Source organism: Canariomyces notabilis, assembly GCF_033297395.1.
Source record: "Canariomyces notabilis strain CBS 508.74 unplaced genomic scaffold N656scaffold_5, whole genome shotgun sequence".
Classification (NCBI taxonomy): Eukaryota; Fungi; Ascomycota; class Sordariomycetes; order Sordariales; family Chaetomiaceae; genus Canariomyces; species Canariomyces notabilis.
In genome coordinates, this window is record NW_027041827.1 from 1,018,711 (window position 1) to 1,042,966 (window position 24,256).

Here is a 24,256-nt window from a genome sequence, read left to right on the forward strand (position 1 = left end):
TTAGTCCCTGTTCATCAGTCGCCGCTCTCGCGTGGTGCCCTACGGTCTGCCGGGGTACCGACGATTGCGGCGAGCACCACCCCAGCACCGGGGCCGGCCGGGCACGAACTGCCAGGCTGGCGCGGCATCTGGGAAGACTCTTGTCAGGCGCAGGGGAACAACCCGCGTGCGCCGGAGGGTGGGCTTTGTGGGTGATTGGCGGTTCGCCAGACCTGCCTATAGCCACCGGGGGTACCCTACCCGTTGGGGACGCTCTACTATAGCGGATGAACCTTCTGGTCGGGCCTCCTCTTGGGGCGCCCAGGCGGTGTTCTCGAGGGCAACGCGCCCCCGGATTTCTCCTGCCGACGGCGCTTTGGGACCTCGGAATTCATCCATTGGTCTAGCAAATGGACATCCCCTGCTGACTGGATTACAGACCTCGCCGCGTTTGACCTACCGATCGACACTCGTAACCGACCGATACCCGACAGTGATCCAACAGACTTCACATCCATCAGACAAGTCGTTCTCCCATTCCCTTCCCCCCCCCCCAGCTCTCTTGAAACTCTGAACTCACCAGATGTGATAGGCTCTTCAGATCCCTCGCCCCAGGCGACCATCGACATCCAACACTTCCGATCACCAGGTATAGTGGTGTCAAGGTTCTCTAACACTGACATGATCATCTAGGGCTCGTGGAACAGAAGAAGACATTGGACCGCTCGCTCTCACTACCAGGCAGTGACAGCACATCACCAAGGTGACTTGAGAGCTTTTCGGGTTCCAGCCCTAGCCCCATGATGACGAGAAACCGTGCTTCTTCTGATCAATCTGCAAAGATTCATGATCTAGACTGACATATCTGAGGCTTAACGGGGTATCCCGTCTGTCTTCAATCCCTTTCTCTACTTCACATTTGTCAACAGGCCGCTTCAAGGATCATCTCCGACCGCCGACTCGGCCACAACTTGAAGCAGGCTTGAGTCTTCGAGGCAAGTCATGATTACTACTTCCTGCTTCTCCTTCGCTCCTCTTCAATCCAGGCCGATGATGACATGTGTTAGCTGATGATCAATCTGAAAAGATGCATGATCTAAATTCCTGGGTCTGAGGCTGCCATGATATTCCATACGTCGGGTTTTCAGTTCTTGCTTCTGCCTCATATCCGTTCTGCTAACAGGTCCAAGTTGTTTCTAGGAAAGGTAACCCAGCTTTGATTGTCTTTCTGACAGCTGCCACAGGCAGCCACCGGCCACCGAGGCAAGTCATGGCATTTCCGCTTCTCCATCTCCCCTATTTCAAACCCAGCCAGTGATGACAAGGAACGGAGATCTTCTGATCGATCTTTCCAGATTCATGATCTAAACCTTCTGGGTCTGAGGCTGCCGCCATGATATTCCATCGTTTTCAGTTCCTGCTTCTGCCTCATATTCGTCCGGCTAACAGGTTCAAGTTGTCTCTAGGAAAGGTAACCCAGCTTCGAGTGTCTCTCTGACCAGACAGCTGACACAACACGAAGCAGCCACCGGGCATCGAGGTAAGTCATGGCATTTCCGCTTCTCTATCCCCCCCGATTTCAAACATAGCCAATGATGGCATATGGGCAATTTTCTGAAACGACTCATGATCAGAACTGCGCAATGAACTGAGGCTGCATTGTTATTCCATAAGGCTTTACTTCTACCTCTGTTTTGAATCTAGGATCTAGGTAGGCTAACATCATCATGTTGTTGTTCCTAGGACGACTGACACCGCCGACACATGCAGCCACCGGACCCGACATCGACTGGAGGTGAGTGATGGCATTTTCCACTTCTCCATGATTCATTCCTCTTTCAAATCCAGCCAATGATTACCATCTGCTCATTCTGAACCGACTCATGATCAAAACTCAAAGTATTCTGAGGCTGCCTCGATATTCCACCGGGTTTCACTTCTTGACTCTGTCTACGATCCATCTAGCTAACATCCATCCTGTTGTTCTTCCTAAGGCAGGTAACCGGACTTTTGTTGTCTCAATAACCGTTGACGCCGGGCAAGCAGGCGACAACCACCTATCCAGGCAAGTTATGGTTTTTCCTAGCCCTCCTACTTCCACGGTTCCACCCAGTCCCCAGATGATGCAGTTAGGACTTCTTCCTCTGAAACGAATTCATGATTTACACAACAGATACTATCTGAAGCCGCTTTGCGGATCCGAGCTGCTCTCCATCCATTATCTCCTTGAGTGTCAGGTCACTAATATGTCTCGATGGTTCTAGGGAAGTTAGACCGATTAGACTTTGATTGTCTCAGCGCAATCATTGATGGCATCGACACAAGCAAGCACCAGCTATCGAGGCAAGTCGTGACTACATCGAGTCGTTCTACTTCCTATCTGCCGTCCCGGTCCGAGGATGACCCAATTTTCAAATGACTTTCTTTCCCTTTTTCTGAGAGGAGTTCATGATGGACACAACAGAGACTATCTGGGGCCGCTTTGCTACAACACTATCTGCCTTGCATTGACTCTTGGATTTCTGGGTAACTGACAGGTCTTGTCCTAGAAAAGTTGAACCGACCACGATTCTCTCCGAGCCGCCAATGAATATACAAGCAACCACCTGCAGCCTCTATGACCGAAATCGACGACGAGTTCCCGCTCACAAGTTTCGCAACGGGCGAGTCTCCCCTCCCAGCTTCAACCTGCTCAAATGCGAGGCGCCCATGATGATTTGCGGGAGACCCAGGCCTAGAGCCATCAAGGCTGGCCAGGACGTCTCGCGCACTCAGGCTGAGCCTGCTGAGGCACCAGAACGCTATGAATCTGTTTTTCCCTTTCGAGATTGAGGGGATATCCTGCTGATAAACTTCTTTCTTCAGGACGACAAACCGGAGCCGACCTATGACTCCTGTCCCGGAGAAATCCAGCAGGTACCTGAGCATCGAGCCCTAGCACTGAACAATCCCCACATGTAGGTACGTCAGGTCCCTCTTCTGCCTGAGTTTTGATGAGAAGCGGGCGCTGTGATAATCAAGTTGGCATTGAAGGGAGCCTTGGCTCTGAAGAGACAAGGCGTTGACCGAAAACTCATGGATCTGAGCGCTGTCACGGCCGGAAATCCTAGTTGTTCTCCTCAAGTTGAGCTTCGGGTTCTAACGAGTATTGCTAATGCCCAGGAAGAGTCTGCAGAGCATCCACGTCTATCGATGTCAACCATCACCATTGATCCAAGACTGTCAGGTAAGCTCAACCTCTGTATCCAAGTTTGAGTTAGGCGGGAGCCGAGTGCAATGATGACCTGTTTGTGGTTATGAGAGCCTGAAGCCAGGCAATGACCAGAAAATCGTCTTCATTGATCTGAGCACTACAACAGTTTGTAACTGCGGCCTTAGTACCATCATGGCATTCCAGATGCTAACATCTTGCATGGTGTCTAGGTGGCCCGAGATATTCCCCGTCCACGAAGTTGACGTTAACCCGTCACCACCGATCCCCGAACCGTCGGGTAACCCGGTACGCCCACCATTTGAAGTTCAAGTCTAGAAGGAGGCAATACACCATGGGGCATGGGCGCCATGATGACCTATCATACGATACTACACTGGGAGTTTGCAATCACCGTGACTGCAGGCGATGACCGCAAGGCAATGCTCATTCTGAGCGCCATCACGACAGAAACCGCCGTTTCCATCTTCACTACACATGCTTCATTTGCTGGCAACGTTCCTCTCACAGAACTCGGAATCTCTCCAGACCATCCTTTCACATGGGCGTCAAGCAACCTGACCATTTCGATGACTCTCAGCAGGAGGTGAGCTCAGTCCCCCACTGGTTGGACCTGAGAGTGCAATGATGATCTTCTTAATGAACTGTTTTGATGGGAGCCTGGTGAGTCCAGGCATTGACCGAAACAACACGATCTGAGCACTGTCATACCCCGGAACTCATTTCACCCTCATTGAAGCTTTAGTTTGCTAATGTAACGATTATGGTTGTCCAGGGAAACGCCCGTACCATCCCATTCAAAATCATCTCAGTGACTGAGTGTCAGCAGGAGGTATCAGTTCCCAATCTCCCTCCATACTCAACCCTGATGGGGCCTGAGTGCCATGATGATCTCTTAATGAACTTCCTTCATGGGAGCCTGGTGAGCCCAGGCATTGACCGAAGCAACACGATCTGAGCACTGTCATATCCCGAGAAACGCGTGTCACCTTCAATGAAGCTTCAGTTTGCTAACTTTTTTGTTGTCCTTTGAGGAAAACATCGGTATCAGCCAATGCAAAATCATCTCGGCAACTTTTCATGTTATCAAGAGGTAAGCTATGTTTCCGATCACTAGTGTCTGGTCCCAACCATGCGGGAGGTGAGGGCTATGATGATCAATCTTGTCCATGGGAGCCTGGTAAGCCCAGGCATTGACCGAAACGACGAGTGATCCGAGCACTGTATATCTCAGAGAACTTCAATTTCACCCTCAATGAAGCTTCAGTTTGCTAACTTACTGGTTGTCTTTGAGAAAACGAAGGTTTCACCTTTTGAATGAATTCAAGTTTCAACATCATCTCGGTAACTATTAGCAGGAGGTAAGCTCTGTCCTCAATCCCTGTACTGTTCCAGGCATGAGTGCCAATGACGATCTTTCAATGACCTTTTTCTTGTTGAGAGCCTGGTGGAACCAGGCAATGACCGAATCGACGAGTGACCTGAGCACTATCATGTCCGGGAATCAATCCCATCCATGATTTCACCCTCACTGCCCAAGCTTCAGCTTGCTAACGTATTCGTTTGTCTTCGAGGAACTGCATAAACGACGCTCTCATCCATATCAACGACAGATTCAAGTTGTCAGGGACGCCCCTCCTGTGCGTTGTTCGGCTTTGGAATAAAGAAATGTGTAGAAAATACGGTGGTGGTACAGGGCGGGCGGGGAGAGTTTAAGTGTTGAGGGCAAGGCAGACATGGATACACCCGAGCTGGATTGAAGGATTGCCTGCCAAACATCATAATCGTCCTGATCCTTGTTCTGGCTGGTCTGCTGAGCCAATACCTAAGGTACACCATAGCACGGTTAGGCTGCGGAGTTATCGGGTACATTGCCGCGACTGCTTTCGGCGCATTTGCATTTCGCTGGATACGAGATGTGAAGGATGGCTGCAGAAAAGGAAAGATCCCGATGTGGACGAAATCTGTGGAGCAAATGTGGTTCGGCCCCGGGCAATGGCGAGGATGGAAGGCCATAGGATTTCTGCACCTAGAAATAGCTCGGCATCATCACTTTGGAACACATGCGCAGTCGTCATTGTTCCCGGGAAACCGTGGCAGTCCTCTGATGTTGATCCCCCCTCAGAAGTGAATTGGTAACGTCAACTTCGTTCTGCGTGGAGCAAGATAAAAAAGGGAGAAACGGTGCTCACCTCCACTCCTGGGTTCTCGCCAAAATTCGCGCCATCAACACGAGGTATGTAAGGTACGGATATGTACGAGGACATGCTGATAGCCTCCAAGTCCTGCGGTGTAAGTGTACCGTACTGTACAGTAGGTATGTACATACATACCTGCTCGAGCTGGCGTATCTTGTACCCGACTCCGAGCACCCGCAAGATAGTGTAAAACCCGAGGCGGGGGCGAGCTTGAGAAAAGAAGAACCATCGTCGTCAGGATCAGCGCCGAGCCTGTTTGTGCGCCTTGGCAAAGTCTTGTTTTGACGACCCTGCGGGCCCAGGGGAACTGACGCAGATCGCAGATCGCATGCAACAACACAGGGCGAACCGAACAGTTCCGGTGAAATGGCTATGTACCTAGGTATTGCCCAATGCTGACTGCTGAGCGTGTCAATCTGCATCGTTACACACAGTGCTCGCCCTGATCCTACAGACGGATTACCTCCATAATCCTGCCTCGGGGCCTGCCTCGTATGTACAAGTATGTATTGTACAGTACAACTACTGCACATCAGTCAGCGGGAAACAATTTCACCGCGTTTTGGAAGCGGTGATCTTCATGAGCCAAAAGGATTGTAGACAAATCGAGTCGACGGCAGCAGAGAATGAGAGTCATGTCCTCTCCACAAGTCTGAAAGTTCAGAATTTCGGACAACGACTGGCCCACAAAAGTATCTTGAAACGAGATGATGACGGGAGGTCTTGCGTGTTTGCATTGGGTGGCGCTGTCCACTGTGGGGCTGCGTCAGCACCCGCCCCGAACCACTCACCTTTCCCCAATGCGTCCCAGAACCGGTTTCGCCTGTCGTCCAACCCCAGCCACGAGCCGGGGCTGTGCCAGACGCTAATGTCACTGGGCTAGGGGAATTAGCGGCCCTGATTTTCAGTCAATTCAGGGGCTCCCCACTCAACCCATCTCTTCTTTTCCCCTGACATCTTCAACCTCTCTTGTAATTTCTGCTGGAGGTGCTGCGTTTTTTGAACCTTCGCTGCCTCTCGCTGCCTCTCGCTGCGGTTTCCTCACATTCTGACACTCATTGAAAGACTAACTTGGTTTTATTGCATCTTCCTTTTCTTCCTTGTCGCGCCAATTATCATTGCCTCGCATTCCGGTGACGAACAGGTGAAACTGGCACGTCCCGCTGTGTAATATCGACCAAGGCAAAAACGACGTCGCGTCCTCGCGCCCTCCGGCGCTTCTCCTGATCAGAATCCTCTCCGTATCGCGAACCTCGTACCGCCAAGATGCGTTATTCGACATCCTCACTCGTTTCCGCCGCCCTCCTGATGGGGCAGGCGAGCGCGGCTCTTCCGCCGATTGTCATGAAGGTGCGCCTCCAATAGCTTTCAACAAGTCCTCTTATTCGTTGAGGTAGATTGCTAACGTCGCAATCCTCCAGGGAACCAAGTTCTTCTACGAAAATGGCACCCAGTTTTTCATGAAGGGCATTGCTTACCAACAAGAAGTCGCCGCCGGTGGCGCTTCTACGGGCAGCACCAAGTACACCGATCCTCTTGCGGACGCAGAAATCTGCAAGCGCGACGTTCCTCTGCTCCAGGCTCTCGGCACCAACACGATCCGCACGTACGCGATTGATCCCACCAAGAACCACGACGAGTGCATGAAGCTTCTGGATGATGCGGGCATCTATGTCATCAGCGATCTCAGCGAGCCTGTCCTGTCCATCAACCGCGACGATCCGCTGTGGAACACCGAGCTGTACAAGCGCTACACGGACGTGGTGGACAGTCTCAGCAAGTATAGCAACGTGATTGGCTTCTTTGCTGGCAACGAGGTTACGAACAACAGGACCAACACGATGGCTTCGGCCTACGTCAAGGCCGCCGTGCGCGATACCAAAGCCCACATCAAGAACAATGTCAAGCGCTGGATGGGTGTCGGCTATGCCGCCAATGATGATGCCGACATTCGCACCGACATGGCCCACTACTTCAACTGCGGCGACCAGGAGAGCGCCATCGACTACTGGGGCTACAACATCTACTCGTGGTGCGGTAAGAGCAGCATGTCCGAATCGGGCTACGACAAGCAGGTAGAATTCTTCAGCAACTACTCAGTGCCTGTATTTTTCGCCGAGTACGGTTGCAACCTGCCCGATGGCGCCGAGGGTCGTATCTGGGACGAGACTACCGCGCTTTACTCGGACGAGATGACCGGCGTCTTCTCGGGCGGCATCGTGTACATGTACTTCCAGGAAGCCAACGATTACGGTTCGTCCCCCCACGTCCATTCCCCAATGTCGTAACGTGCCAGCTAATCAACCCGTCACCAGGCCTGGTCACCGTCAAGAATGACGAAGCCACCACCATGAAGAATTATGACGCCCTCAAGACCGTCATGTCTTCGGTCGCTCCGTCATCGACCGCCATGGACTCGTACCAGCCCACCAACTCCCCGGCCGCCTGCCCCCCAATCAGCAACACCTGGAAGGTCAAGGGCAACGCCCTTCCGCCGACCCCAGACACGTCCCTCTGCGACTGCATGTTCAACTCCATCTCTTGCGGCCCTTCTTCGTCGCTCAAGGAGACGGAATTTGGTGACATCTTCGGCTTCATCTGTGGCGAGAGTCCCGAGGCGTGCGCCGGAATCAACCGCAACACCACCACCGGCGTGTACGGTGCGTACTCGATGTGCAGCGCCAAGCAGCAGCTGGGCTACGTGCTGGACCAATACTACAAGTCGCAGAACTCGGCCAGCGGTGCGTGCGACTTTGACGGCAAGGCCGAGGTCAAGTCGTCGTCCGTGGGCAATGGCTGCCAGGAGAAGCTGGAAAGCGCGAGTGCCGCCAACAGCGTGGCTGCCACGGCTACGGGGCTCGACGGTGCGGCCTCCACTGGCGGCGCCAGCAACGGCACCGACGAGAACGCGGCGCCCTCATTCACTCAAGGGCCCCTGATGAGGCGCCTTTTTGCCTTCGGCGGCTTGGAGGTGGGCCTGTACATGGCTGTCGCGCTGTTTACGGGCGTTACTATGCTTGTTCTGTAAATGGCAGGCTGATCTGTCCTCGGCCGAACGGAAAGGGCGCATCTGTGTTCTTAGGAAAATTCAAAGGGGCTAAGGTGGCTTGTGATTGATTTGGTTCTGAGCTGCGTCTGCAGCGTAATTCAGGATGCCTGCAGCAGTTGTATGTATGTGACATTCCCAGCGTGGCTACATAGACGGATCACCGTTGCGACACGGTGGTTTCCTTGTTCGATTATTTAATGTTTTGTTGCTACGCTCCATGCCACATTGTGTAGTGACTTTGTGTACGCTGGTTCTGGTTGTGCATTCTATCATGCTTGCGAGAAGCATCCTGAAGGTGAAGAGGCTGGCACACCGGCACACGGATGCTCCCCCGGTAGCACCATATAATACCATCTCAGCTCCGCCGTACTCCCGCAGTCCCAACAGCCTGTTGAAAGTATCAGCATCTAAGTGTCGTCGAGCGGAGACTCTAACCTTTGCTCTTACCTGACATTCCTCTTCGGTAACCTCCTGCGGCAGTCTCGGGGCCAAGATACCGATGGACCTCTCCAACTAGCCCGCCCGCCCAGATCGAGATTGTCTCCTGGTGCACAACCGCAAACGTAACAACACACCTGCAGGTATAATCCATCCCGCGAGGACTCTCCTTTGCCCCGTTCAGCTTTACCTCGGGTGGCCGGCGGGAAGCGTCTTCCATCCGCACCTAGGCAAGGCACGACCTCGAAGTCCCTCGATCACTCAATATCCATCTCCACCTCCTGTTCTTCCGCTTGCTGTCCTTTCCCTTTCCCCTTGCTACTTTTATCCCCAGCCTTCTCGACCTTCCCGCTCTCGTCGACATCTACGTCTCCCACAGCCATTAGCATCAGCCTTAGCTTACCCTCTTAACTCACCGGGCAGCCATTGAATTGATTGAACGACAGACGCAACAACGACACGCGGGGGGGGGGGGGGGGAGAGAGAGAGAGAGAGAGAAAACCCACCCTTCATCACCACCTCCCCCTCGGCCAGCTCAGCCTCCATCTTCCGCTTAAGCGCGTATCCCATCTTGCGCTCGAGTTTGCGCTGTCTCTTAGCACTGACAGGCTTCCTCGGTCCACTGGTGGGGAGCAAGCCCGGACGGGCGCCGCGGCGCATGTCCCCCTTGGCAATTACTTTCTTGAGCTGGCCGGCCGCGGCAGCCTTTTGGCGTTGTTTGCGTTGCTTTGCTGCGCGGGCGGCGAGGCGGTTTTTGGACGGGGCGTTTGGGTTCTTTACTGAGGGCATCTTTTTCTTTCGTTCGGTTGTTTGAATTTGCCTTGTTCACAACTTTGGTCTATGTAGCGGTCCGGCTTGGTTCGCCCTTCGCTTGGCTTGTCGAGAGGCTGGTGATGCTGGCCTGCAGGTGTACGAAGGTATTGTACATACAGTTCAGGGGAGAGTCTGGACTCTGAACCAGAATTGGTGAGCTTTTTGAGGTGGGGCAAATAGGAGGATCGGGATGGCGGTTGGTGGGGCTGACATGGCGACAGCGAAGTGACCTCTGTCCTAAGACTGTATAACACCCCGAACTCTCCATATATACACTCACGAAACTAGTAATATTTGGAAGTATTGCCTACCCAACCGGCTCAAGACAAGAATCCTACATGGCGCCCAATGCCTCCCAGGAAACACACCAACAACCCCAAAATCTGCCATCCCCGCACGGCGACTCAGATCAAGATCGAAACAGCCGTGAGCCCAGGATCCAAGACCATATACGGTATGCTCCCCTTATCCATAGCTCTACTGTTGTAATAGAACGTCTTCTGCAGCGCCTGCAAGTCCTCATACAATTTCTTACTAGCATCCCTCACCACCTGCTCCGAGGGCTTGTGCTTGTGCTTAAACACATTCCACTGACTAGCAGCATAATTTATCAAGCTCCGGTCCGAGTCCACCTTGAAGCTCAACAGCCACGGCACCTGTGCAGCCAAGAGCCACTGCCGCTGCCTGTTAACCGGCAGCGATGCCACCAGGTCGGCCTCTTTGTAGGCTCTCAGTTCCTCCAGCGTTTTGGGCGGCTCCCGACTCAGCGACGGCGGCTTGGCAATGACAAACATGTGGTAAAAGTTCTGCAGGTAGTTGACGGCGCTGTGGAAGGGCGAGGCGATGTGGATGCACATAGTGACGGCGTCGACAAGCGCGTCCAACGTCTTGAGTGTCGGGAAGGACGGCATGAACGCTGCCGTCTGCACCTCCCTCGCCCAGTCTTGGATGTACTTGTCGGCGGCAACGCTCTCGTCAGATGGGAAGGCTCGCTGCAGCATTGTCTTGACGTACGCTCTGAGCGTGGTCCACAGCGCAAGGACATTCTTGGCGTACGGGTAGTTCTTGTACCGCGCGTGCTGCAAGCCTTCCTGCGTGTCGGGAAACCCGCGGCGCCGGAGGTCATTGGGCACGTAGCTCCCCACAAAATCGTATTTATCGTAGGCGTCACGCAGAAAGCTATAGCATTGGTCCGGGCTGATGCCGACAAGGTCCACGATAACTTGTGGAACAAGAGTGGCGCGCGCGGCGGCATTGAGCGACAGCGTCTTGTACCAATGCGGCGAGAGCAACCTGTACACGGGGTGCTCCATCGGAATGGTGCGGTTCGTCGCCACAATGATGGCCTCCTCGACGAGGTGTGAGAGGGTGAGATGCACGGCCAGTTCATGTCTCATCCAGTCCGTCACCTGGGCACATGTCTTGGCGTATCGCCACGGCCAGTCTTCCTTCTCGCTGTGGACGGAGTCATTGGGCGTCATGCGCTTGTTGAAGATGGTAACCGACTTGTCCATGGACCCCTTGTAGTCAATGCAGATGGCAATTGGGTGCAGCTTGCCATCTTCGTGCAGTTGGAACAGGCTCACCGAACCAACAGCCCAATTGTGGCTGCTGCCCGGTTGCTGGTGGTTGAGGATGGCCTCGGGGTTGGACACGCCGATAGCCGTTCGGAAGTAGCTGCCATCTTGCACGAAGAGGGACTTGGGGTCGGCTCTGGAAAGCGCGGCGACCCATTTGTCATATTTACCAGCTTTCGCCGCCTTGGAGAACTCAGAGATCCAGGCCGGCGTGGCCTGGGTGATCGTGGTCGGGTTGGTACCTGTGAACTGCTGGTCCGCAAAACGGCGATCGCCGTACCAGTCGTCAAGAAGGCCAATGTTACCGCCGCCCGTGATATCACTGCCAAACTTGCGGTGGTACTTGTTGTAGTCGACGACATCCTGAATTTTGAAACCCTTCTCAGGGTCGCCACCAAAAGCTCCTGCGCGCGCCTTTTCAAGCAGCCACTCTTTCGTGCGCCCGATGATTCCTTCCTCGGTAGGAGTGATCTTCTGAAGAATCACCTGTGTCTCAACAAGGCCAATGGCATCAAATATGCCGAACGGGCTGAGAGCGTGATCCGGTGGAATGTGTCTAAGATGGGGCGGATAGTTGGCCCACGTGCCGTCAGCGTTCTTTGGATATGCTGAGAATTGATAGAGCTTCTTCTGCTCTTCAAGGCCGATGTATCTGGGCAATGTCGGCTCAATGCCTAGGACATTAAGTAGAGAGGCAAATCTGATAAGGATTATGAGCAACATGGAATTACCAACCAGGGTGCATTGAGCAACTGGAGCGGAAGCTCGAGGACGCCCAGTCAGACTTACGTTTGCTCGATCCGAGAGTAGGCCTCAGTCAGGGCAACCTGGGTGCCCATGTAGGTACCCTCAACGATGTTTCCTTCCGGCTCCAGGGCAAGAGAAGGACTCCTGGGGTCAATGATCGAGTACAACTTCAGTTTGAGCAGCTCGTTGTCGAAGACGCCGGGGTCAAAAGACGGCAACGGAGCATCTGCGACAGACCTGGGTGCGATGCTGTCAAAGTATTCCCTCTCGGATGGATGGGTGAGGATGGAACGCTGACTGGGGCGTTCGGCAACCACCTTTGCTGGAGGAGTAGGGAGCTTAGGGTCGAGGATTTTCGCTCGAGGTCCACTGCCGTCTAGGAACCTGTGCAGGACGCTCTGAACCCAGACCAGTGTCTGGCCTGGCAGTGACATTGGGTTTCGTGGTCTGCTGGACATGGTGAAATGATTCACCAAGACCAAATCACAAGTTCGGGGCAACACGCCGACCCAAGATCCCCAAAAGTAGCGGCGGCACCAGCGGCGGGGACCCTGCATTTGAAGAACTCCGGGAACGCAGGCTCGGCGCCCGGTAGCGGACAATACGCAACAACCATGGCGTCGTGAGCCCTATTGCGGTGTGTGGTACTCGCTCAAAGTGGTATTTGCGCCTGCTGGCGTGGCCGAAATGATAGCTAGAAGCGAAAACGCAAAGACAACCCTGGCGAATGAACAGTAGGCTTCGGAACGCATCCTGAGCCACTTACTCGGGTCCTGTGCCCACAACCACTCAGATCCAAGTGTTGAGTCCTCTGCTTGCGTGCCAGAAGGAGGAGACCCTGACACTTGATTTGCTGAGGAACAGAGAAAAGGCCAGTCAGGCCCCGCCGGGCCGAGGCCCCCACACAAAGTCCTCGCTAAATCCCATGGCGCCGGAGGAGGCTGCATGCGGCTACGAATAGCCCTCCGACAGCCGACTGATGGTCCCATGTAAGTCACCGAGCTGTGTTCAGGAATCAGGATTCCAGCTGTCCTTTGAGAGCGCCTCTCGCCAGCTACAGGTATGCAGGCGAAGCCACGGCTGCCGCATGGTAAGGGACTGTATGTTCGCAGCCATCCGTGTCGAAAGATAAAGGATCTGTGGCCTGGGCTCTCAGAGATCGGGGTGGATCGCATTGAGTGAGGCTGTAGACAGATGCGGATGAAGCGTGAGAGCGGATGCATACCCGACGTCGAGCGACGGCCGATTGGCCCATGAAACGCGATATTGGCATGTCTCGTGGCACTTGAAGAAGGAGGGGTCCTCATGCAGGGCGAGATGGGGGCGGTACAATTCTGGGAAGACGACTTCGCATAATCTGAGATTCTTGAGGCGTCTGATGGGCCCCAGGTACAGTTCGCGCAGTTCTGCGGGCGTGAGGCTGGTGCCGGGCCAGGGGAGGCCAGGAATGAAGAGGGCAATGCGCAGGTGAGAAAGTGCTGGCATCTCGGCGAGAGCATCCCACAAGGCCTCGTAGCTCACACGCCCCCAAATATGCGGTATTGCGGTAGCCTTGTTTCTGTCGTAGACTCCCACATCCCACTGGATCTCCAGAGCCCGAACGAGGTGCCAGTGGTTGGGTATCTTGACCTGGAGGCTGCGGATGTCATCAACGGGCAACCTCATGTTCCCCGTGTTGACGATGAAGAAGACATTGCTCTGGTATAGCACGGGAATTCCCTCGACAAGCCTGGCACCTCTTGTTTTAGTCGGACTGGCCCAGAAAGCAGCGAGCATGGCCAACCAGGACTTACGCTTGGCGGCAGGTGAATAGCAACGAGATGTCAAGCACGCGGCGGCGGCTGACGGACAGACAGTAGTGCTGGTTTTTATTGATGACACGGTCGAACGGGACAGAAGCACGCTCCTCCTCGCAGATGCCGTGACGCCATCGTCTTCGATTGCCCACCTTGTCGTTGCGGATGGGATGCGTCATGAACCCGAGATGCACTCTACGGCCACCAAATAACTCGGTGTAGATCAGGGTGCGCAGCTCGGCAGGCAGTTTGCTAAACAAGGGCGATTCAGTTCGGGCCGTAGATCGGTCAGAGTCATCGTGATCGTGGTTTTGAGCCTTGTCCGGGGACGTGATAACGTTGGGCTCATCGCTTGCCCTGCGCTGGCCATACTCGTTGCCGATGTGTGACATGTATGTGAGGTGAGAGCAACACAGGACAGCGAAAGATGTCGTAGGTATACCCAGTAGTCATCTGGCATGGTTGACGGTTGAGTGGAAAGATCATGTTGATTTCAACGTGAAAATGTATGTAATGTAAAGTACCATTTGTGTCGGGTACTAGGCGAAGTGCAGAAGTGCCCAAGGTACCTAGGAGTTAGGGACTTGTTAGCTAAACACTCGTACTATTTTAGTTGAGCACATAACTAAAGCTAGCGCCTCAGGCACTATACCCTTAGCAGGACAGCTGCGTTATAGCGCTGTGATCTGTGTAATTATTCCGTAATTCAACGTTACTTGACTTAGCGCCAGGTTCCCCGCTCGCAACTGCCGGGCCGGTTTCTCTCCTGAACGGTTCTCCTCACCGTCCATGCATGGGTCTTATCCCCATCGCGATTGTTGATCCATTGCGAGATCTGCAACCGTGGGAAGCACAGCCCATCGCTCACTTTAAATGGAATGCGGCTGCTCACAAGTTGAATGGATGATGCACTGCGACGAAGTTCTGGCTGTCTGTCGATGCTACTCACAGCGACACACTTACCGGCCATGGCCCTTTGACCCTTTCGGACAGGGTACAGCAAACGCGCCATGATGGAACCATGGGAACCCCTCTCTACTAGACCGAGGCTCGGTCCAAGATCTCCACGCTTACCATACGTCTGATGACGTCTGGGCACGTTTAAATTGTGTCCCGCCGCTCGGCCAGATGCTTGTCCATGGATGCTCAATTTGTCGTCGGTCGTGAATTGGCCTGAAGCCTCAGCCGAACTCTGCCTGAATCGCCATGGGGCCGCCATTGAAATCGTTGTCCCTCCTTGGGGTACTTATTGCATATGCTGTCTACACATTGGGCCCCCTGGTACACCGGGCGGTGACCACTCTGGGCGTCCTACGGCGGTATCCTGATGGCGCTTCTGTGAAGGGCGAAATCATCGCCATCCCCGACACGGTCCACTGCGAGGACCTCCACTACTATGCCCCAAGTGGCACACTCTTCACTGCTTGTGAGGACAATGCCGATACGCGGTTCAAGTGGTTCCCTGGACTGGCCAACTTCGATGATCCCGAGCTCGCCAGCAAGAGCAGAGGCTCCATTCATGTCATTGACCCCAAGGTCAGTACATACATTCAGGGAGAGATCTTAGCTGCACCAGGACCATTATTGACTGCCGTCCCAGACTATGCAATCGCACCGGCTGAGGTTCGAGAATTTTGAGGGTCCCTTCATCACCCACGGAATCGATGTCATTCCAGATAGCGCATCTACAGATGGTCAGGCCGTCTACATCTTTGCCATTAACCACGTTCCCGAGACGGCGCCGTCCGGGGTTAAGAGTCCAAAGGCACGATCCCAGCTCGAGCTTTTCCACCATGTCGTCGGCTCCCCTACCATCCAACACGTCCGCTCAATCTGGCATCCTTTGATACGGACGCCCAACGACATCTTCGCCGAGAGCCCAACCTCGCTTTATGTATCCAACGATCATCGCCACCCCTACGCAGGCTTGATGCGCGCTATTGAAGACCTCTACTTTGGTGCCAAGTGGACAAACATTGTGCATATCCAACTTGACTCGTTAGCCGCAGCAGATGCCGCTTCTGACCTGGCTGCCAGAGTTGTCCTGAGCGGCCTGCACAACGCCAATGGTCTTGGCCACGGCCGGTCAGAGCGGGAGATACTCATCTCGAGTTGTACCAGCGGTGTCCTCCATGTTGGCCAACTCCCGGATGACCTGGAAACTGGTAACATCACAATAGTCGAATCGATGGAGATCGACTCTGTTGCGGATAACCCAAGCTACTTCGCCGATCCTTACGCTCTCACTCCTGTGGATGACCGGAGTGGCTTTCTCGAGGCCGGCTTATCGAGAGGCATCGACCTTGCACGCACCCACCGAGATCCGACCGCCAAAGACCCCGTCATGGTCACCTATCTGAGGCCTTCGCTGGGGCGCTGGGAGAAGCGAATTCTATTCGAGGACGATGGCACTATCCTCAGGAGTATCAGCTCAGCCGTTCTTGTGCCAATCGACCCGGTAGACGAACTGAACAAGGGCGGCGTCCCAGGCGCAAGGAAGGCGTGGCTATTTGCCACGGGTTTCCTATCCAAGAATATGATTGCGCTAAAAGTCGACCTGTGAAGTTCGGACCAACCGCAACCACCCCGTTTTCCTATTTGCCTGCCCAAGATCTTGGCTCATAATACGCAAATCATTTCTGCAACATTGCCAGCTTCTTCATTTCTCCCCCATACCATTGCTGAGGCGTGTCAGTCAGTCATACCCCACTAGCAATGCATTTCGGGGCGGCAACATACCGATTCCATGCCTGCGCCGACGATTTGAATCCCGAGCATGGCCAAGAGTGAATGCGTGCCGTGATTCTTTCTGTACAGCGTGGCGTTCTGGTCCTTCAGTTCCGAGTTGAAGACGATGTTGTTGGGGAGCGAAGGATTGAGTACAGCCGGCCGGGCTAGGCCGACCAAATCACAGCCGCCATCGGCGACGGCTTTCTCCATGCCAACTCGAGTACTGAACCCGCCGGTGACCATGAGTGGGACGTCCGGGAACTCTTTCCGGATAACCTGCGCAAACTCGAGGAAAAAGGCCTCCCTGGCTTTTGTCCGGTCCGATTTCTGCTCCGGTGCCGCCGGCCCGCTGGGCCCCCGATACATCTGCCATGCGCGCATCAGCCGATGACTCCATACTCCCCAGACGCAAGACAAACACAAAACAAAACAATGCTTACCTGCGGATCCTCATAACTCCCCCCGCTGACCTCGATGAAATCCACTCCAGCCTCAATGACCATTCTCACCTGCTCCAGAAACTCACCCACGTCCTCCTTCTGATGATCGACACTATTCAGCTTGATACCCACACAGAAACCCTCATAACTCTTAGTCGCCTCCCTGACAGCCTTGATAACCTCGACAACAAACCGTGCTCTGCGAGCGGGACTTCCCCCATAGTCATCCGTCCGCCGATTCGACGACGCGCTCAAAAACTGCGAGATCAAGTACCCATGCGCACCGTGCAGCTCGATACCATCAAACCCAGCCTCGGCCACGATGCGCGCGGCCCGGGCGAACTGGCCCTTGACAGTCACAATGTCTTCCGCCGTCATCTCCCTCGGCGTGGGGAAGGCCAGCAGCTGCAGCAGGTGGGCCAACCACCCCTGTCCGACCACCAGCGGGATGGCCGAGGGCGCCATGGGCGGCGTGAACAGCCCCCGCAGGCTGGCACCCCGCGGGGATTGCCGGCCCGCGTGGTTGATCTGCACAATGGTCGGGGTGCGCTTACCGGTGCCCGTATCGTCGTCGGAGGGGCTGCTGCGAGCTTTGAGCGCTCGGCAGGCGCGCGCTAGAGCGGCAAACGCCGGAATGAGCGTGGAATCGGGGGTGGAGGTGGATACGGCTGGCTCCCCTGCTAGGGCGACGTTGTTGGCGTCTACTTCAAGGGAACCTGGTGCTCATGCATAACAAAGGGGCACTAGTAAGCTCAAGGTCTGGGTGGTGGAGGTATGGTAGATGCATACCAGTGATGACCAAGCCCCAGCCGCCGTCGGCCCAGTGCTTGTACAGATTCAGCAAGGCCGGGGTAGGGTGCCTTTTCCTGTCAGCCAGGCCTTCGGTCATGGAGGCCTTGACCAGCCGGTTGGGGAGTGTGAGGCCGCATTTCAGCGTCAGGGGCTGGGCGATGTGCAGGTCGGATTTTGATTGCGGCGTCATTTCAAGTTGAAGTCACGGTTGTTAGAGCAACCTCGGCGAGATGTAAGTAAAGATCGCGTGGGATTTGATGTGGTTTTTGCGCCTGTGTGGAAGAACTGGCGTGGACTGAAGCTGATTTCCTCCGCTTGCCGGCCGTTGACTCGTTGAGGCAGGACACAGCATTCAGCGGCAAGTGATGTGATGAGACAAGATCAACGACGGCAATGTCGATGTTTATAGGTGCATCAAACCCCTGATGGGAATCGTGGGATCCTACGGAGTACACTAGTCTAGCCATATCAGGACAATAATCAGTCGGGTGCATATCGTGGGTACTCTGAACCAACGTTAATTCCGGAACTGCCGAGGCTCTTGAAGTCGCCAACAAAACGTCCAGGATCTTGATCAGCACAACACCAACGCTGACCAACACCCCAGGCCAAGGGCCTTGGCTCTGGCAACCGTTCCTGTGAGATGAATGGGATGGCATCCTTCTTCTAGAAGGATTGCTTGGCATCCTAGGAGTGTTACGGCAAGTGAGGGCGTGATGGAGACGCCGTGTCGGGTGGCAGTAGGTAACGGCGGCTCGACATTGTGTTCGACTACCTACACCGCGCAGGCGATGATAAACTAACAGTAGGCGCCGGCATCACTAGGAGTGCTGCCGCTACTGGGGGTGGTGGGTCAGATGCGATTTTGAAGCTCCTGACGAGTACGTTGAGTTCTAGGTCAACGACCTACATACTCCGTACTGTACATACATACATACATACACCCACAGAAGACCAATGCAGCCTTTCTGGGGAGAGTGATAGGTAATCACTAATCACTTCTAACGTGCTGATCGTGATCCTTCAGGTCCAACAACGCCTGGCCCTGATGCTACGTCTGGCCGGAGGTAGCTTCCAGATCCGCGGAGTTAACGAGTCAAACGAATCAGCAGCATTCTGTCACGCTTGGTATATTGCCGGCTAGGTAACCCTATATCTGAGAATGGCTAAGGTATGCGATCAATGCTCTAGTCTGACGCTTCGTAGCAATCATGTTAGCATCTTTAGGTAGGTTGGTGGTGTCGAAGTATGTCCGAGTGGAATTACTGGATGGGACCGTTAATAACTCCGTTGATTCTTTAGCTTCACCGGCCCTGGCTAGGCAGTCATGGAGTCTTGGTGAGGGGGCCGCATAGTGGGGCAGTCATTGGACTTTCACAACCCTGGAACAGCGTCATCCTGGATTCGCCCAGACATCTCACCTTTCCCATACCACACCATGGCATTTGAGTCAGACTGGAACAAGACGATTGAGGGCGAAATCCAAGCCCATAGGGACAAGATCTTGTCACTCAACCACCAGATCCACAGCAACCCCGAATTGGCATACGAGGAATTCAAGGCCCACGACGCTTTCGTTTCCACCCTCCAGTCCCTCGGTTTCGACGTAACACCCCACGCCCACGGCCTCCAAACCGCCTTCTCAGCCGAGGTCGGCTCCGGCGGCCGCCTGCTCATCTTCAACGCCGAGTACGACGCGCTCCCCGGCATCGGCCATGCCTGCGGACACAACCTGATCGCATCCTCCTCCTTCGCCGCCTTCCTCGGCGTAGCCGCCGCCCTCAAAGCCTCGGGTCTACCAGGCCGCGTCCGGCTGCTGGGCACACCAGCCGAGGAAGGCGGCGGAGGCAAACTCCACCTCATCCAGGCAGGCGCCTACCGGAACGCCTCCGCCAGCATGATGGTGCACCCCGGTCCCGGCCACACCCTCCACCAACCAGCAGTACGGGGTGTGGCGTACGTGCGGATGCTGGCCAACGTGAAAGTGCGCGTGCACTTCACAGGCCGCGAGGCCCACGCGGCCATCGCCCCCTGGGACGGGGTCAACGCGCTCGACGCCGTGTGTCTTTCCTACAACGCCATCAGCATGCTGCGCCAGCAGATCCGCCCCTACGAGCGCATCCACGGCGTGTTTCCCTCGGCGGGTCACCGTCCCAACGTCACCCCCGCCAGCTGCTGCGTCGAGTACTATGTGCGCAGCGCCACGCGGGCTGGGGCAGAGGCGTTGTGGAAGCGGGTGTTGAAGTGCTTTGAGGGTGCGGCGGTTGCGACGGGGTGTGAGATGCGCGTCGAGCCGCTCAATTCGTACGCTGATGTAAGGCCGAGTAGGTTGCTGTGTGAGGAGTATGTAAGGGCTATGCCGGAGGGGACTATGGCGTTTGATGAGCCGGCGGATTTTCTCGCGGGGAGTACGGATATGGGCGATGTCTGTTATGAGTGCCCGGGGTTTCATGGCGCGTTTGGTATTCCTACCAAGGAGGGCGAGGCCAACCACACCAAGGGCTTCGCTGCGGCGGCGGGGACGCAAGAGGCGTTTGAGCTGGCGATGGAATGCGCAAAGGGCATGGCGCTGGTGGGGTGGCGGGTCTTGACGGATGATGACTTTGCAGAGCGGGTGCGCAAGGAGTGGGAGGAGGACATGAAGCTTGCTGCGGAAGGGAAATGAGAGAACTATGGTGAGTCTGCCTTGGAAATCCCAGGGCGGTATGGGGCGCAAGACTCCATACAAGTGAAGACAGACCATCGACATGCAAGTACCCGGTAAGGGAACGAGCTTCAATTATTGGCAGAGCGCTGTCTTGCATGCCGGCACTCCTCGTCGAACCGCCGTGGGTGAGTGGCCTTGAAAAGCCACCTGGAACATGCTCACAGTTAGATTGTTTGTATTGCACAAAACCTCGATCTCGTCGATATACTTTGTTGGCGTGCTGTCCTCGATGCATACCAGGGGCAACGCACAAGGGTAGCTGAGGTAAACAAGCCCAACAAGGAGGACTGGCGTGCCCTCAGGGCTTTACTCGTTTGGCAAACAATCTGTGGAAGTTTATTTTGTTCTATGCCTCACCCTTTCGCCCCTGACGACCCTACTACTACTGTTAAGAACAGAGACATTATATCCCCACTTTTCCTACTGGTTGACGGTATGGTCCAATCAGCTGGCGGAAAATCCAGGTTGCAATGGATGCGGTCCGAACCGGCCCGTCAGTTTCGGGTGGCACGGGAACTACGCGGGCGGCTTTGATCTCTTTGATGCATCGCACCATCCCAACTTCCGAAAGGACCGGACCGAGACTCGAGATCCTTCAACTTCCACTCGTTCCCGCGGCAGCACTGCAACCGCGGCCCGCGGCAGACATTCAACGGCGCTTTAATACACCAGTTCCAATCCGCAAACAGCTTGCGATCAGACCTATCCTTACAGTGCCTTGGCCTCGTCGACCTCTTCGAGACCACCCATTGACGACTGAACCGCCGCCACCATGACCATCCGCTCGTTGGGCAGGGCCGACAGTGCCTCGTCCCTGCCGCGGCTCCGCCTTCCGATCTCCCGCATGACAGCGACTATGGCTTTGCTAGCGGCAGCATATGTGCCGCTGGTCCAGGGACACGGAGGACACGACGCGGACAAGATCCCGGAAGGGGAAACCGTCTCGCCCGATCCCATTGTACGCCTGTTTGGCTGCGACATGCTCGTCGGAGAAGCACGCTGACGGATTCTTCAAGGACACGACGCTGTGGATACACATTTTCGTCCAGATGCTCGCCTTTGGCGTGCTCTTCCCCTTGGGCATGGTTCTTGGGGTGAGTGCTCAGTGTGTTTCCCAGGGACTGAGATGGGGGGCTGACAAGCTTTGCGTGTCTAGATCATCAAAAACAGATGGCACGTCCCGCTACAAATTCTTAGCACAGCTCTTGCCCTCCTAGGTTACGCCCTCGGCCACTTGCACCGCGGCAGGCAGTTCAATCCGAAGAACGTCCACGCCAAGGCCGCCACGCCCCTATTCTTTCTCATGGTGGCTCAAGTCGTACTGGGTATCTATCTGAAGTTACACCTCGAAACGGGAATTCACGCGCGCATTCGCCCGGTCCTTCGCATCGCACATAGCATCAATGGCAAAGCCTTCCCTGTATACGCATGGGTACAGATGGTCTTTGGCGGCATCACGGCGCTGGGTTTCTGCCAGGGTGATCATCTTGGGCAGTGCGCGGCGCACTTTATCATGGGAGGCGCCTTCATCGCCTATGGTGTCCTCTTAACCATCCTCTTGCTAGTCGGGCAACTGTGGCTCCGCCGGACAGGCCGCAGTCAAGAATTCTTCGACAGCGCCGTCATTGCCGCCTGGGGCTGCGTCAACACCTTCACCGAGCACCGCTGGGGCACCGCCTGGGTCAAGAACGACTGGCAGCATACTACCATGGGCATTGTCTGGTGGAGCGCCGGGCTCGTCGGTGTGTGGCTCAGCAGAGGCAAAGACGGCAGCCCCAAACGCAACTTCGTCCCTGCCTTTGTGATACTCCTGACTGGTTGGGCCATGTCGGCGCATCCGCAGGAACTGATGATCAGCGCCATGACACACAAGATGTTCGGCTACACCCTTATGGCCGTTGGCGTCACTCGCATCATTGAGATTTCGTTTATCCTCCGGGATAAGCCCGGCCTCTCGGCGAACGGCACCCAGATCGCCGGCTTCCAATACATTCCTGTCTTCGTAAGTCACTTCTCGGTCAATGTTTCTCTCCACCAGGGTATTAACCATGACGCCAGCTTCTGTACGCATCAGGCTTTCTCTTCATGGGCGCGAACGAGGAACAAATGTCATTCATCGCCGGCGCCGGCATGGACCATGTCGCGTACATCCTGATCCTCTACAGTCTAGCCTTCCTGCTCTTCCTCTTCGTCATGGTCCTCATCCACATCTACGACCGTGCTGCAAACCCACCAACAAAACCTACCGTGAACGGGCACGTGCTCCGCGGAGGAGGTGGTGATGAAGCGCAGCTCCGCGACGCCAACGAGTTTGAGCTCGACGGCCTGATGACCGACGACGAGGATGAGGAGCATGCGGCGCGGCAAAAGCTGTTGAAGGAGGACGCGGTCGTAGAGGAAGATTCTGGGCCTGGCAGCCCGAGTACAGTGGGGAGGAACAGTGACCGAGTGGCGTAGCCAGGTGGCAGCCAGGAGGGGAGGTTGCATTGTACATATAACTACTGCATTGGGTCAATTTCTGGAGTTTGGGAGCTGATTTGGATCCGCTGTGGGCGTTCTCGTTCAAAGAATAAGGTACTGTTATCATCTGAGTCCAGGGGCAGGGTAAAACCGCAGCCTGCCAGGCCTGGGTAAGTTAGTAATCCAAACACCAATGAATTGCTCGCATGCCTCTCAATCATAGCAGTATCTTCTACCTACGACATCCTGATCCGGCAAATGTCCGAGAACAAGCACGCACTCTGAGGCTTATTGTCTTTCGCCATAAGGATATGGAACCCTGGTTAGGAATAGAGAATATTGATGGGAAACTGGAGCTTTACGGCGGAATACGGGCTTAGCTTGGGGTTGTTTGGAGTTGTGCAACCATATATGGATATAGACTGGATAATATTGAGTCACGTATCCCTCTCATCGCTGCTCGAATGCTGGGTGATGTCTTAAGATGTACTTCCTATCTGGCCACTCACGGTCACCTCCTCACATTGCCCGTCGGAGTCATCGCCCTATTTTGTATACTTCGAGTCTCCTTACAGAGGATCGATTCGAATCAACTCGGTTCAAGTGACCATTTTCTGCGTACCTAAGAATCGCACTGCACCTCTTCACAGCCTGTTTCATCCATCTCCATCTACCAAAAGATGCGTTCCCGTCCAAGATCTAATTCCATAGCGACAATTGATGCTCAGAGTCAATCTTGTTTAAGATGTGAGGTTCATCCCATAGACAATATCGAGCCTGTTTGCTCCAGTCCGTTCGTATGCTCCGGATGATCCCAAGGGAAGCAGCCAGATCCCGTTTCTTTTTCGGTACTGTGAATTGCTAAACCTTCAACTTCACACTCATGAAAGGAGGCTGTCTGCTGGTTACCAGTCGAGCTTCCCAGTCGATCAAGGGCCCTCTGCACCTATCTGCGTTTCTGTAATTGCCGGGCCGTCACTACTGAAACGTTAGGCCGAAGAAAATCGTTCTTGCTTTTGACAGCCTCAGCAATGCCGGCAGACCTCACTTCGGAAGATGTGTCCACTTAAAGATTCCGAGCCCTCGTCCGCCCCCGAGCCCTCGTCATAGCTCGACCGAGCCCTCGTCACAGCTCGACCGAGCCCTCGTCATAGCTCGATAGGGAGGACTCGGTATCCGAATCACCCAACAACAAGTGTGAATCCCTGCAGTGTGGTCTCTGTGACTTTGGATTATCCGCGAGAAGGGCAAAGTCCTCTTGAGACATCAGCAGTCTTGCAGCAGCCATGTGTCCCCCCTGTTTGGCAAGCCAGACTGCA

General features: G+C 54.9%; 9 protein-coding genes across 9 annotated transcripts; 4 read left to right on the forward strand and 5 right to left on the reverse strand.

The window, feature by feature from the left end:
- Nucleotides 1-6,270: 6,270 nt before the first annotated feature.
- On the forward strand, nt 6,271-8,778 carry N656DRAFT_776988 (carbohydrate-binding module family 43 protein). Its single transcript, XM_064814739.1, has 3 exons — nt 6,271-6,738; nt 6,810-7,641; nt 7,704-8,778. The coding sequence occupies exons 1-3, from the start codon at nt 6,655-6,657 to the stop codon at nt 8,414-8,416; spliced, it is 1,629 nt and encodes a 542-aa protein (XP_064672379.1). The 5' UTR covers nt 6,271-6,654; the 3' UTR covers nt 8,417-8,778.
- On the reverse strand, nt 8,284-9,385 carry N656DRAFT_548777 (uncharacterized protein). The gene is made up of 3 exons (XM_064810042.1): nt 9,382-9,385; nt 8,890-9,239; nt 8,284-8,825 (listed from the first exon to the last, which is right to left on the reverse strand). The coding sequence occupies exons 2-3, from the start codon at nt 9,093-9,095 to the stop codon at nt 8,582-8,584; spliced, it is 450 nt and encodes a 149-aa protein (XP_064672380.1). The 5' UTR covers nt 9,096-9,239; nt 9,382-9,385; the 3' UTR covers nt 8,284-8,581.
- N656DRAFT_548784 (uncharacterized protein) lies at nt 9,069-9,897 on the reverse strand. The gene is made up of 2 exons (XM_064810043.1): nt 9,382-9,897; nt 9,069-9,245 (listed from the first exon to the last, which is right to left on the reverse strand). Exons 1-2 carry the CDS (start codon nt 9,662-9,664, stop codon nt 9,133-9,135), a joined length of 396 nt encoding a protein of 131 aa, XP_064672381.1. The 5' UTR covers nt 9,665-9,897; the 3' UTR covers nt 9,069-9,132.
- Nucleotides 9,898-10,092: 195 nt separating this feature from the next.
- On the reverse strand, nt 10,093-12,446 carry N656DRAFT_705087 (Lipoxygenase; the record flags this gene model as incomplete). Its single annotated transcript, XM_064811235.1, has 2 exons — nt 10,093-11,965; nt 12,055-12,446. The coding sequence occupies 2 exons, from the start codon at nt 12,444-12,446 to the stop codon at nt 10,093-10,095; spliced, it is 2,265 nt and encodes a 754-aa protein (XP_064672382.1).
- Nucleotides 12,447-13,164: 718 nt separating this feature from the next.
- On the reverse strand, nt 13,165-14,200 carry N656DRAFT_796434 (uncharacterized protein; the record flags this gene model as incomplete). The annotated part of the gene is made up of 2 exons (XM_064817522.1): nt 13,165-13,741; nt 13,806-14,200. 2 exons carry the CDS (start codon nt 14,198-14,200, stop codon nt 13,165-13,167), a joined length of 972 nt encoding a protein of 323 aa, XP_064672383.1.
- Nucleotides 14,201-15,014: 814 nt separating this feature from the next.
- On the forward strand, nt 15,015-16,371 carry N656DRAFT_705093 (calcium-dependent phosphotriesterase; the record flags this gene model as incomplete). Its single annotated transcript, XM_064811236.1, has 2 exons — nt 15,015-15,344; nt 15,409-16,371. The coding sequence occupies 2 exons, from the start codon at nt 15,015-15,017 to the stop codon at nt 16,369-16,371; spliced, it is 1,293 nt and encodes a 430-aa protein (XP_064672384.1).
- A 146-nt stretch (nt 16,372-16,517) lies between these two features.
- Nucleotides 16,518-17,960, reverse strand: N656DRAFT_788221 (NADPH dehydrogenase; the record flags this gene model as incomplete). Its single annotated transcript, XM_064816675.1, has 3 exons — nt 16,518-16,887; nt 16,965-17,694; nt 17,768-17,960. The coding sequence occupies 3 exons, from the start codon at nt 17,958-17,960 to the stop codon at nt 16,518-16,520; spliced, it is 1,293 nt and encodes a 430-aa protein (XP_064672385.1).
- Nucleotides 17,961-19,089: 1,129 nt separating this feature from the next.
- N656DRAFT_776992 (uncharacterized protein) lies at nt 19,090-20,880 on the forward strand. Its single transcript, XM_064814740.1, has one exon. The coding sequence runs from the start codon at nt 19,209-19,211 to the stop codon at nt 20,433-20,435; it is 1,227 nt and encodes a 408-aa protein (XP_064672386.1). The 5' UTR covers nt 19,090-19,208; the 3' UTR covers nt 20,436-20,880.
- Nucleotides 20,881-21,035: 155 nt separating this feature from the next.
- On the forward strand, nt 21,036-23,350 carry N656DRAFT_776993 (uncharacterized protein). The gene is made up of 4 exons (XM_064814741.1): nt 21,036-21,435; nt 21,494-21,571; nt 21,634-22,479; nt 22,536-23,350. The coding sequence occupies exons 1-4, from the start codon at nt 21,250-21,252 to the stop codon at nt 22,932-22,934; spliced, it is 1,509 nt and encodes a 502-aa protein (XP_064672387.1). The 5' UTR covers nt 21,036-21,249; the 3' UTR covers nt 22,935-23,350.
- The last annotated feature ends 906 nt before the right edge of the window (nt 23,351-24,256 follow it).